Here is a 24,545-nt window from a genome sequence, read left to right as displayed (position 1 = left end):
CTGCGATCCTCTCCTTCTTACAGGACTGGCTCATCAAGCTGAGGTGCGACACAGCCCACGTGAAGAATGGATCGCTGGATAAAATGGGCGCACTGGCGAGGTCCCAATGTATATGTATATATATAGGACGGGCGGTAGATGAGGCTATCTGCCTGCTAGAATCACAGGCCTGTACTGGGCGTGATCGAATAGGAAGTCTTCCGCGAAACAGTCAGAGACAGAGTGTGTGTGTCCTAGTGAGGGGTGTGTCTCCCGCATCTCCTTCAGAGAACTTGGGTTAGTGGCCTGGAGTGGTCCAGTGGTCTAGCACCGCGGTCTACAGTGCACACATAATATGCCAATGTCGGCCTAGGTTAAGATCCGGCCCATGCCCTGCTGACATGCCCTCTCCTCCTTACTTACCTGTCTACCTTCACTGTCTCTATCCAATAAAATATGAAAAATACGAGTGGGACTGCCCCACTCAGAAACAAATAACCTTTAAAAAAAAAAGAGAACTTGGGTTACAGTCCATTCGTAACCTCTAGTTTTCTTCAGTCAGGTCTGAGTACATTACAGTATGTGCAGACTTTGAGGACACAGTCCAGTGTAGCAGCTTCTCCTGGTGAACTAAGTCACTGCAGTGGTGCAGTTTCCAGCGGTGAAAAAAAAGCTCAGCTTCATTATCACACTGTGAGTCCTGGACTCACTCAGGGCGCTTCGGCTGAGAGATAAAAAATGAAATGAACATTTTAAATAATGAAATGAAGATACACACAGACACTGGCTGTTTTACATTCTAAGGGCGTCAAGCTCCACGTGCTCCCGTCGGCTAGCTGAGTTTCTCTCGGCCTTTAGCTCTCTTACATATCTCCTGCCTGATTAAGTTCACCAGCGGGCGGCGGGAGCGGTGTTCCAGGGCATGTGGCACCGCTGGCCTATGAAATCAGCCTTGCTGTTGAAATGTACACTCCACCACGGCTCAATTCACTCCTCTGCTTTCTCTCTCTCTCTCTCTCTCTGCCCTCCATTCTCCCCTGCTCTCTCTCTCTCCCCTCCATTCTCCCCTGCTCTCTCTCTCTCCCCCTTCCATTCTCCCCTGCTCTCTCTCTCCCCCCTCCATTCTCCCCTGCTCTCTCTCTCTCTCTTTCCCCTCCATTCTCCCCTGCTCTCTCTCTCTCTCTCTCTCTCTCTCCCCCCTCCATTCTCCCTGCTCTCTCTCTCTCCCCCCCCCCCCCCCACCCCCCATTCTCCCCGCAGCGATATATAGAGAGAGAGAGAGGGGGGGGGGGGACAGGAAATGCTTTGGCGTGTAAGCGGCTAGAGCTGCAGTGCTGTCAGCAGAATCAGGTTAACACTGGCCAATAGTTTCACCCACGAGAACCTGTGATTAGGTTTCACATAAGCCTTCATCTCCAATGTTAAACAAGGTGAACCCCAGAATAGTAATGATACTGTAGGATTCTGAATATCAACCCTTCAAGCGAGTGCGCGTGCGCGTGCGTGTGCGTGTGTGTGTGTGCGTGTGCGTGTGTGTGTGTGTGTGCGTGTGCGTGTGCGTGTGTGTGTGTGTGTGTGTGCGTGTGCGTGTGCGTGTACGTGCCAGTGTGTGTCTGTTACTGGAGAAGTGAAAACACACACACAGGCACAAACCAAAGACGAAGTCATGCACTCTTCATCAAATATGTATCCCAGTAATGTTTGATGTAAGTATTTTATCTTTACCATGTTTACTTTGAGTTTGTCTTCATCTACAATTTGGTTTTCAAATGCAATATCAGATGTACACAGCCTTGGAGTAAAGTAACAGCCTAGGTGGCAAAGAATTTAGCCTCTTAACACACACACACACCACACACAGAGAGAGACACACACACACACACCACACACGGAGACACACACACACACACACACAAACAAACACAGACACAGACACAGACACACACACACGCACGCACACACACAGATACACACGCACACAAACGCGTTCACACCACACACAGAGAGACACACACACACACACACCACACACAGAGACACACACATACATACACACACACACACAAACAAACAAACAAACAAACACAGACACAGACACAGACACGGACACAGACACGGACACACACACACACACACACAGATACACACAAACACGTTCCACAGAGACAACACAAAGAGAGAAGAACAGAAGACAGGTGTACAAACTCCACACCTTCCCTGAGGCGCAAATGATAGAAACAGTCACGACGTGAAACAACGCGACTTCCCGTACCATTCTTCACACTGTCAGCACCGGAGTGTGAGCACCGGAGTGTCGTGAGGTTCTGGGACTTTTTCCGTCAGAACTCACCCTAACCCCCCAGGCCGTTATACACTCTGCACACTGACAATCCTCCGTCTCCCCCCCCCCCCCTCCACTGTTAATTATTTACCGCATTAATTGACCTTGAAGTGAGGAGGCCGCCGCTGCCAACATAAGGAGAGCCCTGCCTCACCTACCTGAGTACTGTGACATTACAAATGGCAGAGGGACAAAACACACAGGGCACACCTCTCTCATCTCTCCCTTAACCCTTCTCCTCCCCTCCCTCCCTCCCTCCCTCCCTCCTCCCTCCTCTCTCTGGCTCTCCCCTCTAGTCGTCCTCCCTAAAGCCCGATTCATGCTTCTGCGTCGAATTTACGCGCATCTACGCCGTAGCTTATGCAAGGGCTCTCCCGGTTTATAGTTCTGCGTTTGTCCGCGGACCGCGGACCACGTCGCGTTGGTCGGTGTACTCATAGCGGCATAATAGCGATCAAAAAACATATTTTTGTTATGCTTGTTGTAAAGAAAATGTCTATAATGCATTGAAATGACAGTAAACTAAGATAATAAGATGGTTATCCTAATTTTTCAAATCTTTATTAATAAGTAATTGCAGAAAAAGTAAATGACATTTTTGTCATGACTTCCGCATTTACGAGAGAGTCGGAATGTGACGCTACCAAGCGGACCAATCACAGTTCTTATAGATAACTTTACATTAAATATGTCTATCATAAATATCATTTAAACCCAACGAACAGCCATGGGGCTCCCTGTAACTAATACTTTATTTCTAAATAAACAGGATTGTACATCTCGTAAATGTGAATCGCGCTCCTTATAGGAAGGCTCTGCCTGACGCTTCCATAGGGCTACCTATGTGCTACCAAGCGGACCAATCACAGTGCTTACGGTTGCGTAGGCACTGCCGCGTAGTTACATTTTTGGAGAGGTGCGCGTCAACCGACGCCGGAGCCTACGGCGTAGGTTGCGGGCCGACGCAAGCTACGGCATAGCCTACGCCGTCGATTTTACGCAGAAGCATAAACTGGGCTTAACTCACCTTCCTCTCTCTTGCTCTCTTACCCTCTGCACTCCTTCCCTTCCTCTCTCTCTCTGTCTCTCTCTCTTTCTCTCTCTTTCTCTCTCTCTCTGTCTGTCTCTCTCTCCCCCTCTGTCTCCCTCTTTGTCCCTCTCTCTCTCTCTCTCTCTTTCTCTTTCTCTCTCTCTGTCTCTCTGTCTCTCTCTCTCTCTCGCTGCCCAGAGGTAATTATGTTGACAACGTGATTCATTCACAACACAAACTGAGGTTTACAGTGACACTCATTAACAGGCGATCCTTTTCATCTGGGTTCAAAGGCTGTACCGACGAGGACGAATGGCCATCTGCCTCGCCCTTAACGAAGACGCCCGCTCGTAGCGCCCGTGTACGACCGCGACCCCCCCCCCCCCCCCCCCCCCCTCCAGCCCACGCGCAGCGCTTCTGCTTCCTCCTCGTACACAAGGGTCACTCCAGGTGCATTCTGGGTGGTCGTTTTTTCCCAAGCCGGGGTCGGGGGAGGAGGAGGAGGAGGGGGAGCAGGTTGAGGAGAAGGAGGAGGAGAGGGAGAAGGAGGAGGAGGTTGAGGAGGAAGAGGAGGGGGAGGAGGAGGAGGAAGAGGAGAAGGAGGGGGAGGAGGAGGAGGAAGAGAAGGAGGAGGAGGAAGAGAAGGAGGAGGAGGAGGAGGAGGGGGAGGAGGAGGAGTGGGAGGAGGAGAAGGGGGAGGAGGAGGGGGAGGATGAGAAGGAGGAGGGGGAGGAGGAGGAGGGGGAGCAGGTTGAAGAAGAGGAGGAGGAGGGGGTGGAGGAGGAGAAGGAGGAGGAGAATGAGGAGGGGGAGAAGGAGAAGGAGGAGGGGGAGGAGGAGGAGGAGGAGGGGGAGCAGGTTGAGGAGGAGGAGGAGGGGGAGAAGGAGGAGGAGGAGGAGGAGGTTGAGGAGGAGGAGGAGAAGGAGGAAGAGGAGGGGGAAGAGAAGGAGGAGGAGGGGGAGAAGGTTGAGGGGGAGGAGGAGAAGGAGGAAGAGGAGGGGGAAGAGAAGGAGGAGGAGGGGGAGAAGGTTGAGGGGGAGGAGGAGGGGAGGAGGAGCGGGAGGTAGAGGAGGAAGAGGAGGAGGAGGAAGAGGGGGAGGAGGAGGAGTGGGAGGAGGAGGAGGAGGAGGAGAAGGAGGAGGAGGAGGAAGAGGGGGAGGAGGAGGAGTGGGAGTAGGAGGAGGAGGAGGAGGAGGAGGATAAGGAGGAGGAGGAGGAAGAGGAGGAGGAGTAGGAGAGCGCTCTTCCCAGACAACACCTTGTTAGGGAACTCCCGGTGACTGGAAGCACTGCCTCAGCGCCCCGGCTCTGCTGTAGCTCTCCTCTCACGAGGGGAAACGAGCTCTGCCTCTCCCGGTGAAACCAGGGGAGGAGGAAGAGCGTAGAGAGCGTAGGCCGGGACTCGACTGGGAACGCTGCTTCGACTCCCGAATCCTCGCCCTGTCTGTCGCTCCTCATCGGCCCTCTATAAATGGACTGACATATATAGCGCCTTATTCCAAAGCGCTGTACAACGGCCTCTCATTCACCCGTTCACACACACATTCACACACCAATGGCAACAAGCTCCCACGCCCTACCTCCTCTACAGCGGCCTTCTAACAGAGGTAGTTTCTACACAGCTCCAACAGAGGAGGATCACTGGAACAGGCTTGTTAAGACTTGGTATGTCCTCGTATGAGACTCAGGAAAGAGGGTCAGGGGGGGTTAGCTGCGTTAGCAGCGTTAGCTTCGCATCAACTGTCGTTCAGTGACTCGGTCATTTCAAAACAACTTCTGGGTTGAGAGGGCAGAGGGAGAGTAGCGAATGTCCAATTACTCAAAGGGGGGGGTTGGGGAAGAACGTCACTCACACCATACTTAGAATTCCGAGCGAGTTCCTCCACAACCTCAGCGTCCCCTCTGTACAGTAGGTCTCTATGGATTCCGCTTCTATAAATAGCCACAACAGAAACGTGTCCTGGCGGCTTCTTAAAGGGATAGGGATGTCTGGGGAACGTTGCACCTAGACGCTGATCCAGAGTCAGCGATGTGTTTTTGAGGCCCTTACTACTGTAGTCAAGTATGGATTTCTGAAAAAAGGTTGACCGATTCTAAATCTGTACCTAGGGTACAACTCTACCTGTAGAGTCTAAATCTGTACCTGGGGGTACAACTCTACCTGTAGAGTCTAAATCTGTACCTGGGGGTACAACTCTACCTGAAGATTCTAAATCTGTACCTAGGGTACAACTCTACCTGTAGAGTCTAAATCTGGGCCTAGGGTACAACTCTACCTGTAGCGACACACTCATTTGCTGTAGGGATATCTGATATGCAGCGGGGGGGTACTTACGCTCTGCGATGATGAGCGGGGGATAGAACAGGAAGTAGCCCACCAGCTCAGCGGTCAGCTGACCCAGGAGGTTGGAGGCGGCGGTGCCGTTGAGGGAGGCGGTTCCGTTCCTCACGGTGTAGACCAATGAGACGGCAGGAGAGCCCAGCGCCTGAGACACGCCCAGCATCTACAGGAAGGGGGGGGGGGGGGGGGGGGAAAGAGAGGTGGGGGGGGGGGAGAAAGAGAGGTGGGGGGGGGGGGTGGAGGGAGGGGGAGGGAGGGAGAGAGGGAGAGGGGGAGAGAGAGTGAGGGAGAGGGAGAGAGGGGGAGAGAGAGAGAGACAGACAGACAGAGAGAGGGAGAGAGTAGGGGGGAGAGAGGGGGTGGGGGGGTGTAGAACAAGACAAAAAAGAAGGAGGGAAACAGTATAGCATAGTATACATTGGGCCGGTTTCACAGACAAGGCTTAAGCCTAGTCCTGGACTAAATCACACTTTCAATGTAAAATCTCCATTGAAGATGCTTTTTAGTCCAGGATTAGGCTTAAGCCTTGTCTGTGAAACTGGCCAATAGAGTAATAACTTTAATTGTTGAATTAAATTTAACTTATGATTATGGTTATGATTTACAGACCTAATGCATCCTCTCTCGTAGTTAGATGAAAGATCGGAAAATAGTAAGTGTGTATTGGCAAAAAAATATGCTGAAATCCATATAGACATAAACCTGTAGTCTAAAGTGAAACTGGCAAGCCATCAAAAAGAGTTTTGCAAGGCCAAATGTATCTTGCCTGGAAAACCATTACATTTGGCATACAATACATCTTAACGTGGCAGCAGCGCATAAAAGTTTAATACAAACATCATCTCCCCCAACACAATCCATTCAGATCTGAGAAACAGCTTTTATTTACAGTGGTAAACCAACAATGCACTTAGGAGAGACAATTAAAAACCGATTATACACAGCATGTGTTTTGCTTGGATATGCCAAACAGCTTCTACCGCAGATCTTTTATCTGAGGAGCACTTTGAGATTACATCCTTACATCCCTTCAAAATGGGCCACAAAAAAATCTAATTGCCCCTCAAACGAACCACATTAAAGCCCTGTGCATATTTCGAACATACTTCATCATGAAGTGCTGGGTTCTTAGGTAAAAAACTGGATAATACAACTTAATCTAAACTTTGGAGCAATTTTGCAATGTATCATCACAAACATATGGTCACCATGACATAAATCCTGTAGTCTACTACTCCGAACCATGGGTAAAGCTGGCTCCTACACATGGACGGACAGTGAGAGGGGGGAGGGGTGTACCTGCACAGAGAGTTTGTTGTGGACGTTCAGCACCTTGGCCTGGGCCTCGGTGAACACGTTCTCCAGCCTCTGCTCCATCATCTGGGAGAACCGGCAGGACCGCGGATCGTCTCCCGGCCCCACGAACCGTAGCACTACACCCAGAGAACCCAGAGAACATCAGAGAACCCAGAGAACCCAGAGAACATCAGAGAACCCAAAGAACCCAGAGAACATCAGAACAAATGTGACGGCAGCTGGCGAAAGGCGGAACAAGTCGGCAACCGACCAAATGTTCAGACTTTTATTCAGAAAAATGTAAATAACACAGCCTGTTTTGTGAGCCTGCTAACAATGTAAACTAGTGTTCTAGTTAACTAGGTAGCAGTGGGGATTTCTCATCCAATCAATCGCATTGTAATGTTTTGGCTTGACTAGCGAGTGTGTCATTGATTTTCAACTGAAATGTATTGAAGCTTTTCAGAATAAAAGTCAGAACATTTGGATTGGTGGCCGAAATGTTCCCCCTTTCACCAGCTGCCGTCACAAATAACAATTTGGAATTGCAAGTGTACTCAGTAACATAAAAGATTATTGGGGGGGGGGGGGATTAAAAATACTGCATATGTTGTCATCTGTCGGGTGTTTTGTACACAACAGGTCATGTAGAAGTGAGTGAGACACGGTTTCCTAAACGTCGTCTAGAACCTCGGACCTGTCTTGAGCTGGAGGCCGATGGCTGGGCCGGGTCTCCATGGCGCTGCTGCGTTGGGTAGGGCCGTTACCATGGGGACAAACTGACGCACGTCCCCCAGCAGCCTGTCCCAGCCATAAGAGGTGAGGGCGTCCACCACCACCGAGGGGGGGTACACGATGTCTGCCCCAAACACGTGATAGCCCACCGTCACGTTGGGCGACCCGAACGCTGTCTCCACCTGTAGGGGCGGGGGAGGGGGGGGGAGAGAATGAGAGAGAGAGAGAGAGAGAAGGAGAGAGAGAGAGAGAGAGAGAAGATCATGTGGAAATTGATTTCAACCCTGAGAGAACAGGTGTAGATGTGTTCCCAGTGACAAGGCTGTGCATTCAGTGTGTGTGTGTGTGTCCGTGCGTGTGTGCGAGAGACAGAGAGTTTGTGTAAGAGAAACACCTGTATGCATGTACGTTTGTTTGTTTGTGTGTGTGTGTGTGTGTGTGTGTGTGTGTGAGAAAGAGAGACAGAGTAAAAGAGAGGGTGTGTGTTTGTGTGAATGTGTGTGTGTATGTGTGTGTGTGTGTGTGTCTGTGTGTCTGTGTGTGCGTGTGGCAGAAGTGCAACAGATCAAATCCATCGTCCCCCGGACCTGGGTGAATACCCTCGATGACAGGGCGATCCCATTGGCCCGTCACACTGAGAGGCTACAGTCCGGGTATGGGCCGTGAGTCAACAGTAATCCCGACTCACAATCAAGGCCTTGTTATGAGCGATGTGAACGGCCCCTTTATAACCCCCTCCACCCTCTCTCCGCCCCGCACCCCCGTGAAGGTGTTATTCAAAGATTGTGTTTCACTAAAGTCTGAGAGTGGAACCGCACCCCCCCCACCCCACCCCGCATGCTCGATCTCAATGATGTGAAAGACCATCAGGGGATTAACTCAAAGGTTTTTTCCGTCATTTCAGCATTCCACTATCCCCCCCCACCCCGAAATGGAAGCCTGTTCATTAAAGATGCCAGACCGATTTCGCCAACTTTTTTTCGTCTTTTTTTTTTTCCTTCAAATAACTCCGCTGGCTCGGAACTCGAATTAATTTAAGTCTCCCTCTCATTATCTTTCTCACGGCGACACACTCGCTCTCTCGTTTTCTTTCCGAACCGTCTTCTGCCCTGTAATTAAAAGAAGTTCCAATTTCCTGTGCAATCTACAAAACTATCTGTCGGACCGAGAGCTGCGCGACTGTAAAATGGACACGTTCATATTTTAGATTTGTGACAAATGGAACTGTGAGAGATAGAGGGAGAGAGAGGTATAGAGAGAGAGAGGAGAAAGAGAGAGAGAGAGAGGTACAGAGAGAGAGAGAGGAGAAAGAGAGAGAAAGAGAGAGAGAGATACGTAGATAGAGTGAAAGAGAGAGAGAGACACCTGCTTGTTTGACTCCTAAAGGTTCCTGTGACCTTCACTTGGGCAGGCCAAAGCTCCCTGGCATCAGTCCCAAAGATACCTTCCAACAGGATTCAGGAAGATATTATACTACACAGTCCCCTTTTACCGGAATTCACTCACACACACACACACACACACACACACACACACATACACACACACAGACAACCACCTGAGTGCACTCAGACCCGCCGGAGTCTGCATGGAGACAAACAGCGAGTCTTGTACAGGGATCACATTGCTTCTCTGTTTGTCCGTTCCTGCCATCTTCACTCTTCACTGTCATCTTCGCTCCCCAATTCAATTCCATCCGTTGAATAGAACAGGGTCATTTCTCAGGGATGTGCATTACAGTAAACACACTACCCCTCCCCAACACACACACACACACACACACACACACGCATGGACACACGCAGACACACACACACACACACACACACACACACACATGCATGGACACACGCATGGACACACACACACACACACACACACACACACACATGGACACACGCGGACACACACACACATGCATGGACACACGCATGGACACACACACACACACACACACACACACGGACCCTACCTCTCATTCTCATTCCCTCATATCATAGCCAAGAGGTGGTCCAGATCCATAGGCAGGGTGAGTGGAGGTATTAGAGGCTTATTGGGAAAGAGAATGATGTTGGCAGGAGGTACCGTGGCTGTTTAATCCACAGACAGACGGCTTATTGTGTTGTTACTGGACGTTGTGTTCATATCATCGCTGAGAGGAAACGTCCAACTTAGGGGGGCCGTTATTCAACCACACCTGGTGTTCGGTATCCAGGATAAGTCGAATATAATGCTCCTCTTGTGCAATGAATTGTGTACCGTGTGAAAAAAATAAATAAATATCAACATTGATCAGTTCAGATAGAGAGACTGCATTTTAAGAGACTGCATTCGTACACGACTGTGCTTTTTCACGAGCTGCACCCCGCCTCTGGAACTCTCTCCCTCAACCACTCAGAGACTCACCCTCACTCTCCACTTTTAAGTCCCACCTCAAAACCTACCTGTTCTCCCATGCATACAACCTCCCCTACCCCTAACCATCCCCCCTAACCCTGCCACCCCCCTCCCCCCCTGGACATTGCTGTATTGTTCCCTGTGCCTGTTTGTTAACTCTGTGTTCTATATGCTCATGTTATCTGTTGCTTGTTGTTTCTGTGTTTTCTGTTTTTCCCACGTCTTTGAGCCCCGGAAAAGCAATACAATGTATTATTATTATTAGGAACGTTTCTAATACAGTTTACACCCGGCGTTAGTTCTGGTAATGTAGGGCTGGGTCTTGCGCTTGCTGGTCTCTGGGTTTCAGTCTTGGTGCAGTCCCTCACAAAAAAGTGACATCACACTGGAACCTTCAGGGACATTTTCCGTCAGCCTCATTTCTAAATTAGACCGCGTCGGTTCTTGCAGTAGCCTACATGAGGATCCTCGCTCGTGTGTCTAATTCACTCTCTCACTGGTGCAGCAGATGTGTAGCTGAACATCATTTGGCCGACAGCTGACACCGGGGTATGGAACACCTCACGGGGGATCTCAAGTTAAAGGACCGTGTCTGCGCTTATGAAGCATCCTTACAATCTGTGTCTACCAAAATATTGTTTTGGTATAGATTATGTTTAAACGGAATTCAAGATTCCACTACCAAACAGGGTACTTGCTGGATAATGAATGAACTAATTGGCAATTCATTAAAAAACAAATTACAGAGCACCATTCCCCACTGCACTAGCATGCGGGCATTAATCCATGACGATTATAATATCTAGGCCTAATATGTTTAATTTTGGTGGTAGAAAAATACAAACTTGTGCTGTGCATTACATAAGAACAAACACAACATTTCTCAGGGATGTGCATTACAGTAAACACACTACCCCTCCCCAACACACACACACACAGATACACACACACGCTCACACACGCACACACACACACACACACACACACACACACACACACTCGCACACACACACACACACACAGACACAGACACACACACTCGCACACTCACGCACTCACACTCACACACACACACATACAGACACACTATGCACATTAGAACACACCACAAGCTGTCTCAGGCCACCCAGGGGGTGAAGGTGCGTATCAGACAGAGATAGAGAGCGTCTGACCTGAGCCTGGGCGCTGGTGTCGTTCAGGGCCCTGCTCAGGGCTTGGGTCAGCCCCCGACGCAGGTTCTGTCTCTGGATGTTGTCCAGGCGGTTCCTCCTCACATGGATGGTCAGAACTGGAGGACGAGGGGGAGGAAAGGGAGGGAGGAGGACGAGGGGGAGAGGGAGGGGGAGGGGGAGGAAAGGGAGGGAGGAGGGGGAGAGGGAGAGGGAGAGGGAGGGGGAGGGGGAGGGGGAGAGGGAGGGGGAGAGGGATTGGGAGGGGGAGGGAGAGGAGGAGAGGGAGGGGGAGGGGCAGATAATGGGGCAGTTCGGAGACAATTTTCAAGATTGTGGCTTCTGAGCAGAACAGCACTTCTTTAACTGTCGACAATCACAACAACAACAACAACGACCTGTTGAGACTAGTAAAGCAGACGAGATGTCGGTTGTCATGGCAACCACCGCCGAGTTGTAATCCTTACCTGTCTTCAACCACATCTTATCTGTGATGTTGCACTGTCGCGGCGGGGCCTCCGGGGTGGTGGTGGTGAAGGGGCTGTGGAGGTTGGGTGTGGCCCCCCGGGGAGGGCTCGTCCTCGGGCTCGGAGGGACCGGCGTCCCCCTGGTGGCTGGAGCGGTGGTGGTGGTGGTGGTGGTGGTTCGGCTTCTCCTAGTCGTGGTGGTCGGGGTCTCTGTGGTCGTGGTTGGCTGTGTGGTCGTCGTCGTTGTCGTCGTTGGGAGTGTCGTGGTTGCGGTCGTGGTCGAGGCGACCATCGTGGTGGTCACGGTCGTGAGCTGAAGGGAGGCTGTCGTTGTGTCCCCATCCCGAGGTGTCAAAGGTGAAACCTGTGATGTAGAGCTGTTGGAGGAGGAGGAGGAGGAGGAGGAGGAGTTCCTTGTTTGGGAGAAGGAGGAGCTGGTGTTGTTCTCTTTTGGGAAACTAACCTCTGTCTCTCTGGAGGATCCCGCGGTTACGTCCTCCGTCGCTGTCTCTGTAACAACAACAACAACAACAACAACAGAAGGCTCGGTCACTTCCTGTGCAGGACGGGATGACACACCGGACGACAGGGATGGAGACGCTGATGGGACGCCATGGGATGTGGCGCTGGTTGATGACGTCACACTGGTGGAGGTGAGGGCGATGGATGATGATACCACACCAGGGGACATGACGGCGGTGGTTGATGATGTCATATCCGAAGAGGTGAGCACAGCTTGTGATGATGATGATGAGGATAACGTTGATGATGATGATGATGATGATGATGATGATGATGATGATGATGATGATGTGGATAAGGGCATGACAAACCAACTCAACCCGGTGGTGTTGGACGATGATGTTGAGGCGGAATGCTCCATAGTTAGGGAGGACATTGGGGATGGTGATGATGATGATGATGATGATGGTGATGGTGATGATGATGATGATGATGGTGATGGTGATGATGATGATGACGATAACGATGATGATGACAAGTCTACTTGCGAGGTTACAACTTTCATCGTTGAGTCAGTGTGTCTCTTGTCCATGGTGACAGACATGTGAGACGTAGGACTGTTGGGGAGTGTCACATTAAAGTGATAGGAAGAGTCTGGCCTGTTCACACCTCCAGTCCCCTCGGAGGCTGTACCCCTGCTCTGATGTACAGACGAGAGGGAGGCGGTGGGTGAAATGGTCACGGGGTTGTCAAGAGAGATAGGCCTGGGCGCTGCTAATGCTGATGTTACCCTTGTCGTCAGGGTAGAGCTGCTCTCTGTGGCTGCTTGTGTACTGAGGGACATAGGAGACGTCAGATTGGCTGGGGAGGGATCGAGAGTCCAGGGCTTGGTTGTTGCTGTCTCATTGGGGACAGTGAGAGCTGTAGATTCCGCAATAACAACTGTTTCGGTTCCGTTCGACCCCATTGCCGATGCAACGTGTGAGAATCCTGTATCGTTTGGGTTGAATATTCCGATAAGTGTCGGAGAAAGAGACACATTCTGTCCGTTGAGTTCTGGGTTACCAGTGGAAGAGACATTTGTATCAGACCCTAGTGTACTTAAGGGTAGAGATGTCACATTAGTGGATAAGCTGTCTAATTCAATAGTCAGATTTTGGATCATTGGCAAAGACCTGGTCATTTTCCTCCCTGTATGTGGTGTTGTTAGCTTGGCAGTATCATTTAAAGTACTGGTGACAGTTCTAGCATCGGTGCCTCCATATTTATGCGGATAGGTTGTTATCCCAGGTGACGCTGTTGTGGACATATCTGTTTTTCCGTCTGTTTCAGAATAAGAGAGGTTGCTATTCTCAGTTGTAAATGGAGACTGTGACTGAGTATTATTATCCTGTTTGAGTGATTGGATTTCTGTTGTAGAGAACTCATATTGTCTCATTGTAGAGTCCTCAGTGTGAGAGACAAGTTTAAGAGGCTTCGATTCAACGTCTGCAGTCCCAGTGGACAATGGGACACCAGCAGTGGATGCGTAGGCAGAGCTGTCAGAGCTATCCTTTTTAGAAGATTCCTCTGTCAAATAATTCATCAACGGGGTTATTTCCTTATAAATATTAACAGTTTTGTCTGTAACAGTGGCAAGATCGTCATATAAAAGAGAGAGGCGTGAAATCGTAGTATTTCTTTCTGTATTCTGCTGAGAGGCGGAGTTCTCAATAGGCTTGTCTGTGTTCGTAATGTCAGTAGAAGAATCCAGCGTTTTTAGATGTTCATCTGACCTACCGGGTGTGTTTGTACGGGAGCTGTCGTCCGTCTCCTCTGCTGTAGAGGGACTGGGGGAGATGTCAGACATCCGGTGGTCTGTTGACGACAAGGCTCTCGCTGCCGTCACGGAGGACGTTTCAGGCGATGCCGTCTCAGCATCTGAGCTGACAGAAGAAAACGGTGTCCTTGCTTGAAACCGGGTTGCTGAGGTAGCATGCTGTGTCGCTAACGTGACTGCTTGTCTGTGTGAGAGAGGAGGGGCTCCACTAGGGTCAGGGAGGGAGAGGGTAGGTGTCAGTGTCCAGTCAGTGTTACGGTGACTCGAGGCGGTCCTGATAGGGTTAGGGTGCCGCGTCCCTAAGGAGAGGGTGGACCGGGGATCCTGATTGGCTGTCGAGGGACTCACATGCAGGGTTCGAGAGGTCAGGACCTGTATCGGATCCTGGGGGAACGTGGACGGATGGGCGGGAGGAAGTGACATCAGGCCTCTGTCGGAGGTCAAGGTCACGGGGTCGAGTGAGGTCAACCCCGCGTCTTCCTGGGTTAAGCCACTAGGAGACACAGCGTGCGAGGCGGAGGGTGATTTAGAGGCCGTTAGAGGGGCAGAGCTGAGCGTGGAGACACTAAGGGGTTCAGGTCTTGTTTGTTGGGGCGAATTTGATCGGAGCTTTTGAGTTTGGAAGGAACGAGGACTGAGTTGTGTTCCCGCTTCTCTTCCCCGGTCGTTATTCTCATCGGGGACTGCCGCTGAGCTGCTGTGACTTGCCGCTGTCACGAAATCACCAGGATGTGATTTAGAATGCTCTGGTGGAGCCGTGCTGCGGTGGAAGGCTGCCGGCTCTGAGGGGGATGAGTTATCGGACATGGTCGGCAGGACGGTGGACGTGCTAGGAAAATACTCCATGGATTTGCTGGTCGTCGCAGCTGGCGGTGCTACACTCGGATTTACAGCGTGTGAATGCCCTGAGGTGATTGTCACTGGCCAGACACTTCTCAGAAAAGATGAGGGCAGAGGTGTTCTCAGGGCAGAGGCGTTCTCTGTGGCTGCTGGTGTTCTGAGAAGTACAGGGGACATTAGATCGGCTGGGGAAGGGTTGAGGCTCCAGGGCATGGGGACTGGTGTCTGTTCAGGAACATTGACAGATGTATATTCAACAACCACCACTGTTTCAGTTCCATCCGACACCATTGCCAACGCACCGTGTGAGAATGCGGTATCGTTCGGGTTAAATGCTCCAAGTGTCTGAGAAAGAGACACACTGTGTGCATTGAGTTCTGGTCTGCCGGTGGAAAAGCCCTCTTTATCAGACCTCCTCGTGTTTGAGGACAGAAGTGTCATATTACTGGAGTTAACTGACACGGTCTGCAAGCTGTCGGACGTGCTCGGAAAATACTTTCCTGTGGTTCTGGTTGTTATAGCTGGTGATACATTTGTATTTATAGCATGTGATGGAACTGCGGTTATTGCTACTGGCCAGATTCTTCTCAGAAAAGTTGTCAGGCTACCTGTCACAGTGTCGTCTTTGTCTGTACTGTGCGTAACCAGTGTTACCTTTGGTGTTACCCCAGTGATGTGACTGGGAACAAAATAACCTTTAGGTGGAGCAGACAGCAATGCTGAGGACTGAGTTAGCAAAATCGTACGCTGGTTTTGATCAGCGTTCAGACTCTCATCGACATGTGAGGAAAGGGAGGTGGGGCTTGTCTCTCTCTCGTCACTAATAAAAACACTGACACTGCCAACGTTTCCAGCGGCTCTGTCTGAGTCTGTGAAAGGGAATTGTCCTGAGGTATGCATAGCCCACGTTGACTGGTCTTTCCTTGCTGGTGGAGGTACATGGCTGGTGTCTGTGTTGTGTGTGAACGTCCTCCCGTGTGTTGCATACACCCCATGGGACTGAACCAGTGCTGAGTCATATGAAGATGTAGATTCCTTATTGCTGACCTCTGGTTTGGTGTTTCTACTGCTGGTCACTCTCGTTTCACTGGTAATAAAATCAAAGGGGGAAACCGCTGTGTTTGGCGATCTGTTTGAAACAATGGATGCTTTAACAGCTGAATTAATGGGGGATTGGGTGGAGGGCTTCACAGATGTCGAATGTGAGTTCCAGTGAGGAGACCCAGCTGAAAATGATGTAGCAGCTTGTGTCAGGGGGACTGGGTTGGACAGAGTTACATCATCATGAGAGGAAGCAGCTGTTATAACCAAATCAGACGACAATAGTAATGATGATGATGATGATGATGATGATGATGATGGTGACAGTAATAATAATAATAATGGTGAGAATAATGATGCTGATGATGATGATAATGAAGATGATGATGATGGTGGTGATGATGATGGTGGTGCTGATGATGATGATGATGATGGTGGTGGTGGTGGTGATGACACTGATGATGATGATGATGGTGGTGATGATGAAGATGATGATGATGATGATGATGGTGGTGGTGGTGGTGACACTGATGATGAGGCTGATGATGATGATGGTGATGAAAATGATGATGGCGGTGGTGGTGGTGGTGATGACGCTGATGGTGATGATGATGATGATGATGATGAAGACCTCCAACGTCCAGCCATGAAGAATGCCACTGATGATGACCCAGACAGTGATGATACCATGGTAACAGCTTGGCCTTTTAAGCTCTGGTTATCCATGCTGCCAGTCAGACCTGAGTCGGTTGACAGAGTCCTACTGGGCTCCACAGGTGAGGAAGCAGACAGCTCCGCCCCCTGGGTGATAGCGTCCGAAGGCCATTGGCTGGTGCGGTTGTTGCCCCTGGCGACCCCCGGCAAGGCCTTGGTTTGAAGGAGGTGGCCCAGTGGGTGCTGGGAAGTGCCCGCCAGCAGAGTGTAAACAGAGGAGAATGCAGCCTGCTCTCTCGCCCCCGCCCCCTCCGAGACAGCTCTGCCTTCTGATTGGACGACTGAGAAAGGCTGCTCCTCCATCAACGACCAGTCAGCCAATGGAGGCGTGTGGGCAGAGGGCAGGGAGGAGGAGCCAGAGGCATAGTAGTTGGCCTCACCTGGAACAGAACAAACAAGGACACAAAGGGTTAATGTTGGCTTTTTTCAACCAAAACATGGCTAATATTAATGTTTTGGACTTTCCCAAGCAACCACGCCATTTTATTTCCATTTAAAGCAAATCCATTCTATTTTTTTTTTTCATTTTCCTGTGGGGTTCAGAAATGAGTTCTTTGAAGAAAGAACAGCAATCGGAATCTCATGTCTCCGGGAGCCGTTGATGATGTAACTCCCTTTTCATCGCCTGAATGGAAAGTGTCACGCTCCCTCCCTACCTTTATAACAAACATCAGGGACTGACGGCGTGAAACACATTTTCAAGCGCGTTCATTCAAGCTCTTCAGAGTTGAAACACCTGCATATACAGAAGTTTCCAACCCCTCCAGCCAACAAAGCACTAAAGATGACAGTGTTACAGTGTTGAAAAACTTCAAGAAAGAGAGAGAGAGAGAGAGAGAGAGAAAGAAAGGGACAGAGAGGAAGAAAGTGAGAGAAAGAGAGAGAGAGTGTGTGTGTGTGTGTGTGTGTGTGTGTGTGTGTGTGTGTGTGTGTGTGTGTGCGTGTGAGAGAGAGAGAGAGAGAGAGAGAGAGAGAGAGAGAGAGAGAGAGAGAGAGATGCGTGAAGGTTGTGGTTCAGGTGTCGTTAACAGGCTATCAGTGATAAGAACTCTAAGATGGCCGGTGCAAGGCTGGCACACATCTAACCTGCTTCCTCACTCTCTCTCTTACTCTCACTCTCACTCTCACTCTCTCTCTCTCTCTCTCTCTCTCTCTCTCTCTCTCTCTCTCTCTCTCTCTCTCTCTCTCTCTCTCTCTCTCTCTCTCTCTCTCTCTCTCTCTCTCTCTCTCTCTCTCTCTCTCTCTCTCTCTCTCTCTCTCTCTCTCTCTCTCTCTCTCTCCATGCTCAGCACATCCCCCACACATCCATCCATCTGGGGATTATTTTATTCATTTATAAAGATTTGCAAGTCTGTCACATCTCCCACTGTCTCTGTGTGTTTCTCCCACTGAGGTGCATCCATTAATACATACAGACACACACAGGGAGCTAGAGAGGAAGGGAGACAGGGACGTAGGGAGGGGACTTAAAGATGAAGAGAGGAGTAACCTTTCTGTCACCTCCAAATGCCAAACTCCCAAACTAAATCAACATTCAAAACGTTTCCTTTGAACTCTGACACCTAGTAACTAAATACCTCATATTCTTTATGCCAGCTTTACTTACACACATACCGCACCGCCATGACCGCTAGCTAACCCCCTCTCCCACACACACACACACACACACACACACACACACACACACACACACACACACACACACACACACACACACACACACAGGGAGGCCCTGACTTTCTCAATTACACACACTGATGACCCTCAGGCACAAAAGTCCCATAAACTAGCCATCTGAAAATGAGTTGTTTTCCAGATATTTGCCCACTGTCTAATGAAAACTGTAATGGGATATCATAGCTAACCCCTACGCTCAGTAAGATGCCAATATTGCAGGCCACTTGCTTTCTATGCACTCTGAAATGTCACTGATATCCATAGCTATTCCACATTACATGTTCTAGTAATTGGGTTTCATAAAACCTCAATGTATTCCATAACTGCGGAGGGAACCAATCCCGCCACTCCTCATAGCTGAAATAAAGTGAGATAAACTGTTTATAACAGCCCCATGCTGAAGCTGTCAACCTTTACTTAATTTGAGCCTCCGTTTATTACATTACTGGGTGATTTGAGATCTCACCCTGAAGACAACTTGTCATAAAATGATGTGAATGAAATGTCATCAATCCAACACATCCCTCCATTCCATATCCAATCCATCTATACACATATTATGTGACAAGCAGCTGGTGAAAGGGGGAACAAATGTTCAGACTTTTATTCTGAAAAATGTAATTAAATGTCAACGTTGTTGAAAATCAATGACACAAGTCAAGCCAAAATATTGCAATGCAATGGATTTTGGGCTTTTGCTAACAATGTAAAGTAGTGTTATGGTTAGCTAGGTAGTAGTGGGGATTAATCACCGAATCCATTGCAGTGCAATATTTTGGCTTGACTAGCGAGTGTGTCATTGATTTTCAGCAACGTTGACCTTCATTTACAGTTTTCCCCCTTTCACCAGCTGCCGTCACATATCAGCCACAATGACCTAAGTGAGAGGGATGTTTAAGGAGGTATTTGAGTATTCAAACAGGGCCTTTTAATACGGTGTAAATGCTATGGTATCAAAGCCAACATGAGGTCACAGACGAGACAACATGGGGTCATCGAGATGACAGAAGACTTCCTGTAATGCCCCCTTGCTGGGAGTCACTATGGCAACACGGTGAAGGGGAGTGTGGGACAGGGGCTGGTCCGGAGCGGAGGTGCAGGGTCCACCTGCGGTTTGCCACCTGCTCTGAGAGAGGAGAGCATATGGCTTTAACACAGGGCTAGAAAGAGAGGGAGAGAGAGAGGGAGAGAGAGAGAGAGAGGGAGGGAGGGAGAGAGAGGGAGGGAGAGAGAGGGAGAGAGAGAGAGAGGTAGAGGGAGGGAGAGAGAGGGAGGGAGAGGGAGGGAGAGGGGGAGAGAGAGTGAGGCAGAGGGAGAGAGGGGGAGAGAGAGAGCAAGAGAGAGAGCGAGAGAGAGGGAGGAGAGGGGTGGGGTGGGGTTAGTAACATTCAGGCCAGTCCTTCACAACTGTGGGATTGCGTCCCTGAAGTCACTGGCTCAAACAATTTGACACAAATCTAATTTCCGATATAAGAGAACATTTGATTTCAACCTTGGTTACAGGCTGCATGAGAACATTCCCTGTCATGCTAATTGGAGCTATCATAAACTGGACCATTATATCCGGAGTCTTGAAGTCTCAATACTTTATGGTTGACAGTTAATTACCCCTTAAAGCAATGACAGAAATCGGGAAACAGACCCTTTTTCTTTGAGATACAGCCAAATATGACATCATTCCCAGCCGGCCCCCTACCCAAAAGACGGAACGGAAAATCAATTGACGCAATTATATGTGCTTATTTCCCTCCAAATTCCAACATATGGCAAACCAATCTACTGAGTACCTGAGACAGGCGCAGGGTTCACCACGTTCAAAGGAAAGAGGTCACCAGCGCTGCGTAAGTAAATGACATTTCTGTCATGGCTTCCGCATTTAGGCCTACGAGAGAGTCGGAATCATGTGCTACCAAGTGGACCAATCACAGTTCTTACGGTCTGCGTAGGTATGCCACGTAGTTACATTTTTGGAGAGGTGCGCGTGAGCCTACGGCATAGGCTACGGCGTAGGCTCCGGGCCTACGCAGGCTATGGCCTAGGCTACGCCGTAGATTTTACGCAGAGGTATAAATTGGGCTTTACAGTAGCGGGGTCGTCGCCGTGATCCCTGTCCCTCTCTCTGGGCGTCTCTGCACCCAGCGCCGCACAGATGACAGACCTCATTTCCACACTCTATTTTCTACCCAGCAGCAGACCAGCCAGCACTATCTCTGAGCGGACCAGGACACACAGCGGTGACACGGCCAGGGGTAGACGGCGATGGCGCTGATGTATACGTAGTCACTGGTTTTTCCGATTAACCTTTTTTTTAAAATATATATATCACTTGAGCGTTTTGTTTCACTCAAAACAAAACAAAACAAAAGACAGTTTTCCTCCACGAGAAGGACGTGAGTTTCTGTCATACAATATAAGGGTACAATATAACACCATAGCGGGGTGATGTAAGTTACCACAAATAACTACAGTAAATAATAATAATAATAATAATAATAACTTTTATTTGTATAGCGCTTTTCCTGCAAACGTTGCAGCTCAAAGTGCTCCAATCATTGTATAATCATAATTTAATTATTTAGTCATTTTGCTTGGAGCAATTGTCAGGTCTAGTCTTAGGGTTGTTACCACACAAACTGAATTCTGGTGCTTATCAACCAAGCATTCTAACTCCAACATTCTGCTGAAGTTGTTCTTTTTGATTATGACATCACCGCATTCAAATGTAATTGTATTTTTGTAATTCACAATTGCCATGACAATGAAATGGAATCAATGGCAATTATTTCGAATCAAAACCAGTTTGACAACTACATTTTTGGAAGGGTTATTTTGTTTGCATCATGTTAGTAAGCAACTTACTTACTTACTTACTTACTATCATGTTAGATGTCACTAGGAGAGAGGGAGGGAGAGAGGGGGATCAAAAACAAGCACAAACCAAGGTTTCCCTGCTCAGCCCATGAGAGAGATGTTCTGAGTCTGACTCGTCAGTAATACACACTGCATAGAGAATGAAGGCTGCTGCAGTATTGTGTGATCATACTGTGGAGTTTCTGTTTATCCCAGATGAATAATTATTATAAAAAATGAAAAAGAGGAGATGATGGCTCCTCCGGCTTAACGAAGCGGCTCTAAACGAATGCTGTGTGTGTGTTTTTCCTAAAGCCAACTAATTCATTAATCTATATTTATTTGGCTGTTCAGGATGTTTTTTTGACCTGGCCTTTTTTTTGGGAGGGGGGGGGGAGAGAAGGTGGCAGTGCCAGGGACCGCTGAGGTGACAATACAGAAGTGGGGGCGGGGTGGCACAAAGTGACCGTCATTATTTTTGTTGATCTGCAGGCCAGCAACACCTCAGCAGGGTAGGACAAGCTACAGCTGCAGGGATGGACCCACCCCATTGGCTGATCTGATGGACACTGTTGCTGATATTCGGTTGTTAAGTCTGACGTCAAACGTGACGTTTAGCAATTTCCGGGTCCAAACCAGAAATTCCCTGCACCAGAGTACCAGTGTACTACAGCGGTAGAATGACAGTTCAATCGTTTTTTAGACTGGGATCTATTCATACAACAAGGGACACAGCACTTTCCCGTTTTTCCCTGAGCCTCGGAAAAGCGCTATATAAATATAATGAATTATTATTATTACTGAGGCATTTCGAAGAGAGCGCCTCAGCCAACTTTGGACCCGGAAACACGTCACGACTTAACAACCGAATAGGCCTACATACAGTAGCTCCACCTTGTGAGACACTTGGCAGTGATGTCACATCCTCTCCAGTTTGAACTCTAATAGCATATTCCTTCCACTCATTCGTTCATTCATTAATTCATTCATTCAATTCATTCATTAATTAATTCATTTAATTATTTATTTTTCTTTGACACTTATTGGTGTTATTGATATCATGTTTAGAGACTTCAGACTGATCCAATAGCTCCAGTGCGGACCAGTATAATCTCTCCTCTTCATACTGGGATTAGAGGATCCAGTAAACAAATCATCCCAGAAAAGGACAAACGAGGGAACAAACTTGGCGTTGACTCAGAGACGCTCCTGCCAGGATAGAAGCTCTCTCCGCCTGGCCTGTCACACACACACACACACACACACACACACACACACACACGCTCACACTCCATCCATCTGCCTAACCACCCCCGCAAAACCTCCTCATTTCCTCCAGTGTGGTGTGTCCATATTTCTGGCTGACTCCTGCTCTGCCACCTCCCAGGATCCTCCAGTGATAGTCCTCCACTGTCCTCCACTGTCCAGTCACATCACATCACAGCACAGCCCTTGTCCCTGCCCCTGTCCGTCCCTCTCCCTGTCCCTGTCCCTGCCCCTGTCCCTGTTTCTGTCTCTGTCTCTGTCCCTGTCTGTCCCTGTCCCTGTCCCTGCCCCTACCCCTGTCCCAGTCTCTGTCTCTGTCCCTGTCTGTCCCTGTCCCTGTCCCTGCCCCTGTCCCTGTCTCTGTCCCTGTCTGTCCCTGTCCCTGTCCCTGCCCCTACCCCTGTCCCAGTCTCTGACCCTGTCCCTCTCCCTGTCCCTATCCTTGTCCCTGTCCTTGTCCCTGTCCCTGTCCCTGTCTGTCTCTGTCTCTGTCCCTGTCTCTGTCTCTGTCCCTGTCTCTGCCCCTAACCCTGTATGTCCCTGTCCCTGCCCCAGTCCTCGTCTCTGTCCCTGCCCCTGTTCCTGCCCCTGTCCCTGTCCTTGTCTGTCCCTCTCCCTGTCCCTGTCCCTGTTCCTGCCCCTGTCCCTGTCCTTGTCTCTGCCCGTCCCTGTCCCTGTCCCTGTCTCTGTCCCTGTCCCTGTCCCTGTCCCTGTCCCTGTCCCTGTCTCTGACCCTGTCCCTCTTCAGTACCTCCCTGTCCTGTGTTGACCCCAGCCACGCCAAAGCATTAATCTGAGACATTTTGGGAAGGAGACAAGTCCTCTCCTAACTGATAGTAGAGAGGGAAGGGGGTAGACTCTACCCGGTAGAGGGTGGGGGGTATAGGGTGAGGGGTGGGGGGTGGGGGGGCTAACTGCTGGCTCTGTCACTCTCTGTGCCACAAATAAGAAACAGCAGCCAAACAAAGTAATTGATTTCTGTATCACAATATGCAAATGCAGCAAATGATCCACCCTCCAGCGCCTCCGTGAATAGATACGGCTCTATTACCCCCTGAGAGCTACACCCAGACTCAGTGAGCTCATCCAACCAGAGGCCATTCAGGTGAGATTGATTTCATATTGGCTTCATATTCGATGTTATTCTTGCATGACGCATATAACGTTTATGAAGCAAAAACCCAAGTCAAGATCCATCAGTTTAGATTACGGTAAACAAACGCATTACCCAACATGTGCAAATGTCTAACCCAGCCCGCTACTTTTTCGGACAATTCTAGCCTACAGTAGGCTGTATAGCCTTTCAGTGCAATTTAAAAGCCGATGACTGGATGGAGATTTTTCGTAACGGCGCATTGAACTGTCTCCCAAAATCTGTTAGGGAAGAGAAATCCCAAAATGGTCCCTAAATGTGAATCTCCCCCTTAAGCATGAATCTCTCCCTAAGCAATACCCGCTTAATTGCCCTTTACACCTTGTTATAGGGGTGATAAAAAATACCATTAAGCCACACTCATTACTCACGTATCCTCTAATTACCCGCGATTTCATTCCAAGAAAGCTTCTTTAAAGGAGCAGAATGTAAGTCTGTTCTGCCCTCTATGGCCACCACAGCCGCATTCAGTTTCAAGTTCCAAACAACAACATCCTAATAACATCCTAATCCACCTACATAATATGTGACCTTTATGGATACAGGGGGAAACCAAGGGAGACCAAGGCCGTTTGGGCTTGCTTTTTTTTTAAGCAGTTTTTTTTGCATGGGTGCACGGTTTTAAGAGGCCAAAAATCGATGAGTTCACTCCCCTAGAACACCCAGTAACAACATACATGTAGGGCACTGCATTTTAGAAAGCGCCTACTTTCACTGGACTAAAATAGTGTTTGTAAATGAAATATTTATTTCAAGGAATTCTCATTCCCTGATACTTACCAATTGAACAAAGTCAAAACCACCGTTAGGAAGCTTTTAGAAAGTTTAGAATGTTGCATATTGCACCTTTAAACTCAATTTGAGAATGCTGACTGGGCGGTTTACAATCTCATGGGTACTAATTTGTAAATTGGCCACATTACGTGGATACATTACAGTAGGTGTTTAAGATTATCATTGAGCTAAT

General features: G+C 49.2%; 1 protein-coding gene across 1 annotated transcript in view; it reads right to left on the bottom strand.

Moving 5' to 3' along the window:
• The window catches only part of kiaa1549lb (KIAA1549-like b), a gene marked incomplete at both ends in the record, with an annotated part of 96,630 nt that overhangs the window by 54,937 nt on the left and 17,148 nt on the right, over positions 1-24,545 (bottom strand). Inside the window, 7 exons of the mRNA XM_080525953.1 lie at positions 5,687-5,855; positions 6,992-7,125; positions 7,686-7,905; positions 11,293-11,408; positions 11,757-12,266; positions 13,009-13,119; positions 16,659-17,012. Of these exons, the coding sequence (XP_080382079.1) occupies positions 5,687-5,855; positions 6,992-7,125; positions 7,686-7,905; positions 11,293-11,408; positions 11,757-12,266; positions 13,009-13,119; positions 16,659-17,012 (1,614 nt within the window). The remainder of the gene's footprint in view (positions 1-5,686; positions 5,856-6,991; positions 7,126-7,685; positions 7,906-11,292; positions 11,409-11,756; positions 12,267-13,008; positions 13,120-16,658; positions 17,013-24,545) is intronic.

This window comes from Nansenia antarctica, assembly GCF_963989245.1.
Source record: "Nansenia antarctica genome assembly, chromosome: 1".
NCBI lineage: Eukaryota > Metazoa > Chordata > Actinopteri > Argentiniformes > Microstomatidae > Nansenia > Nansenia antarctica.
Note: the sequence above shows the minus strand (reverse complement) of the source record. Positions and strands in the feature narration are given on the sequence as shown.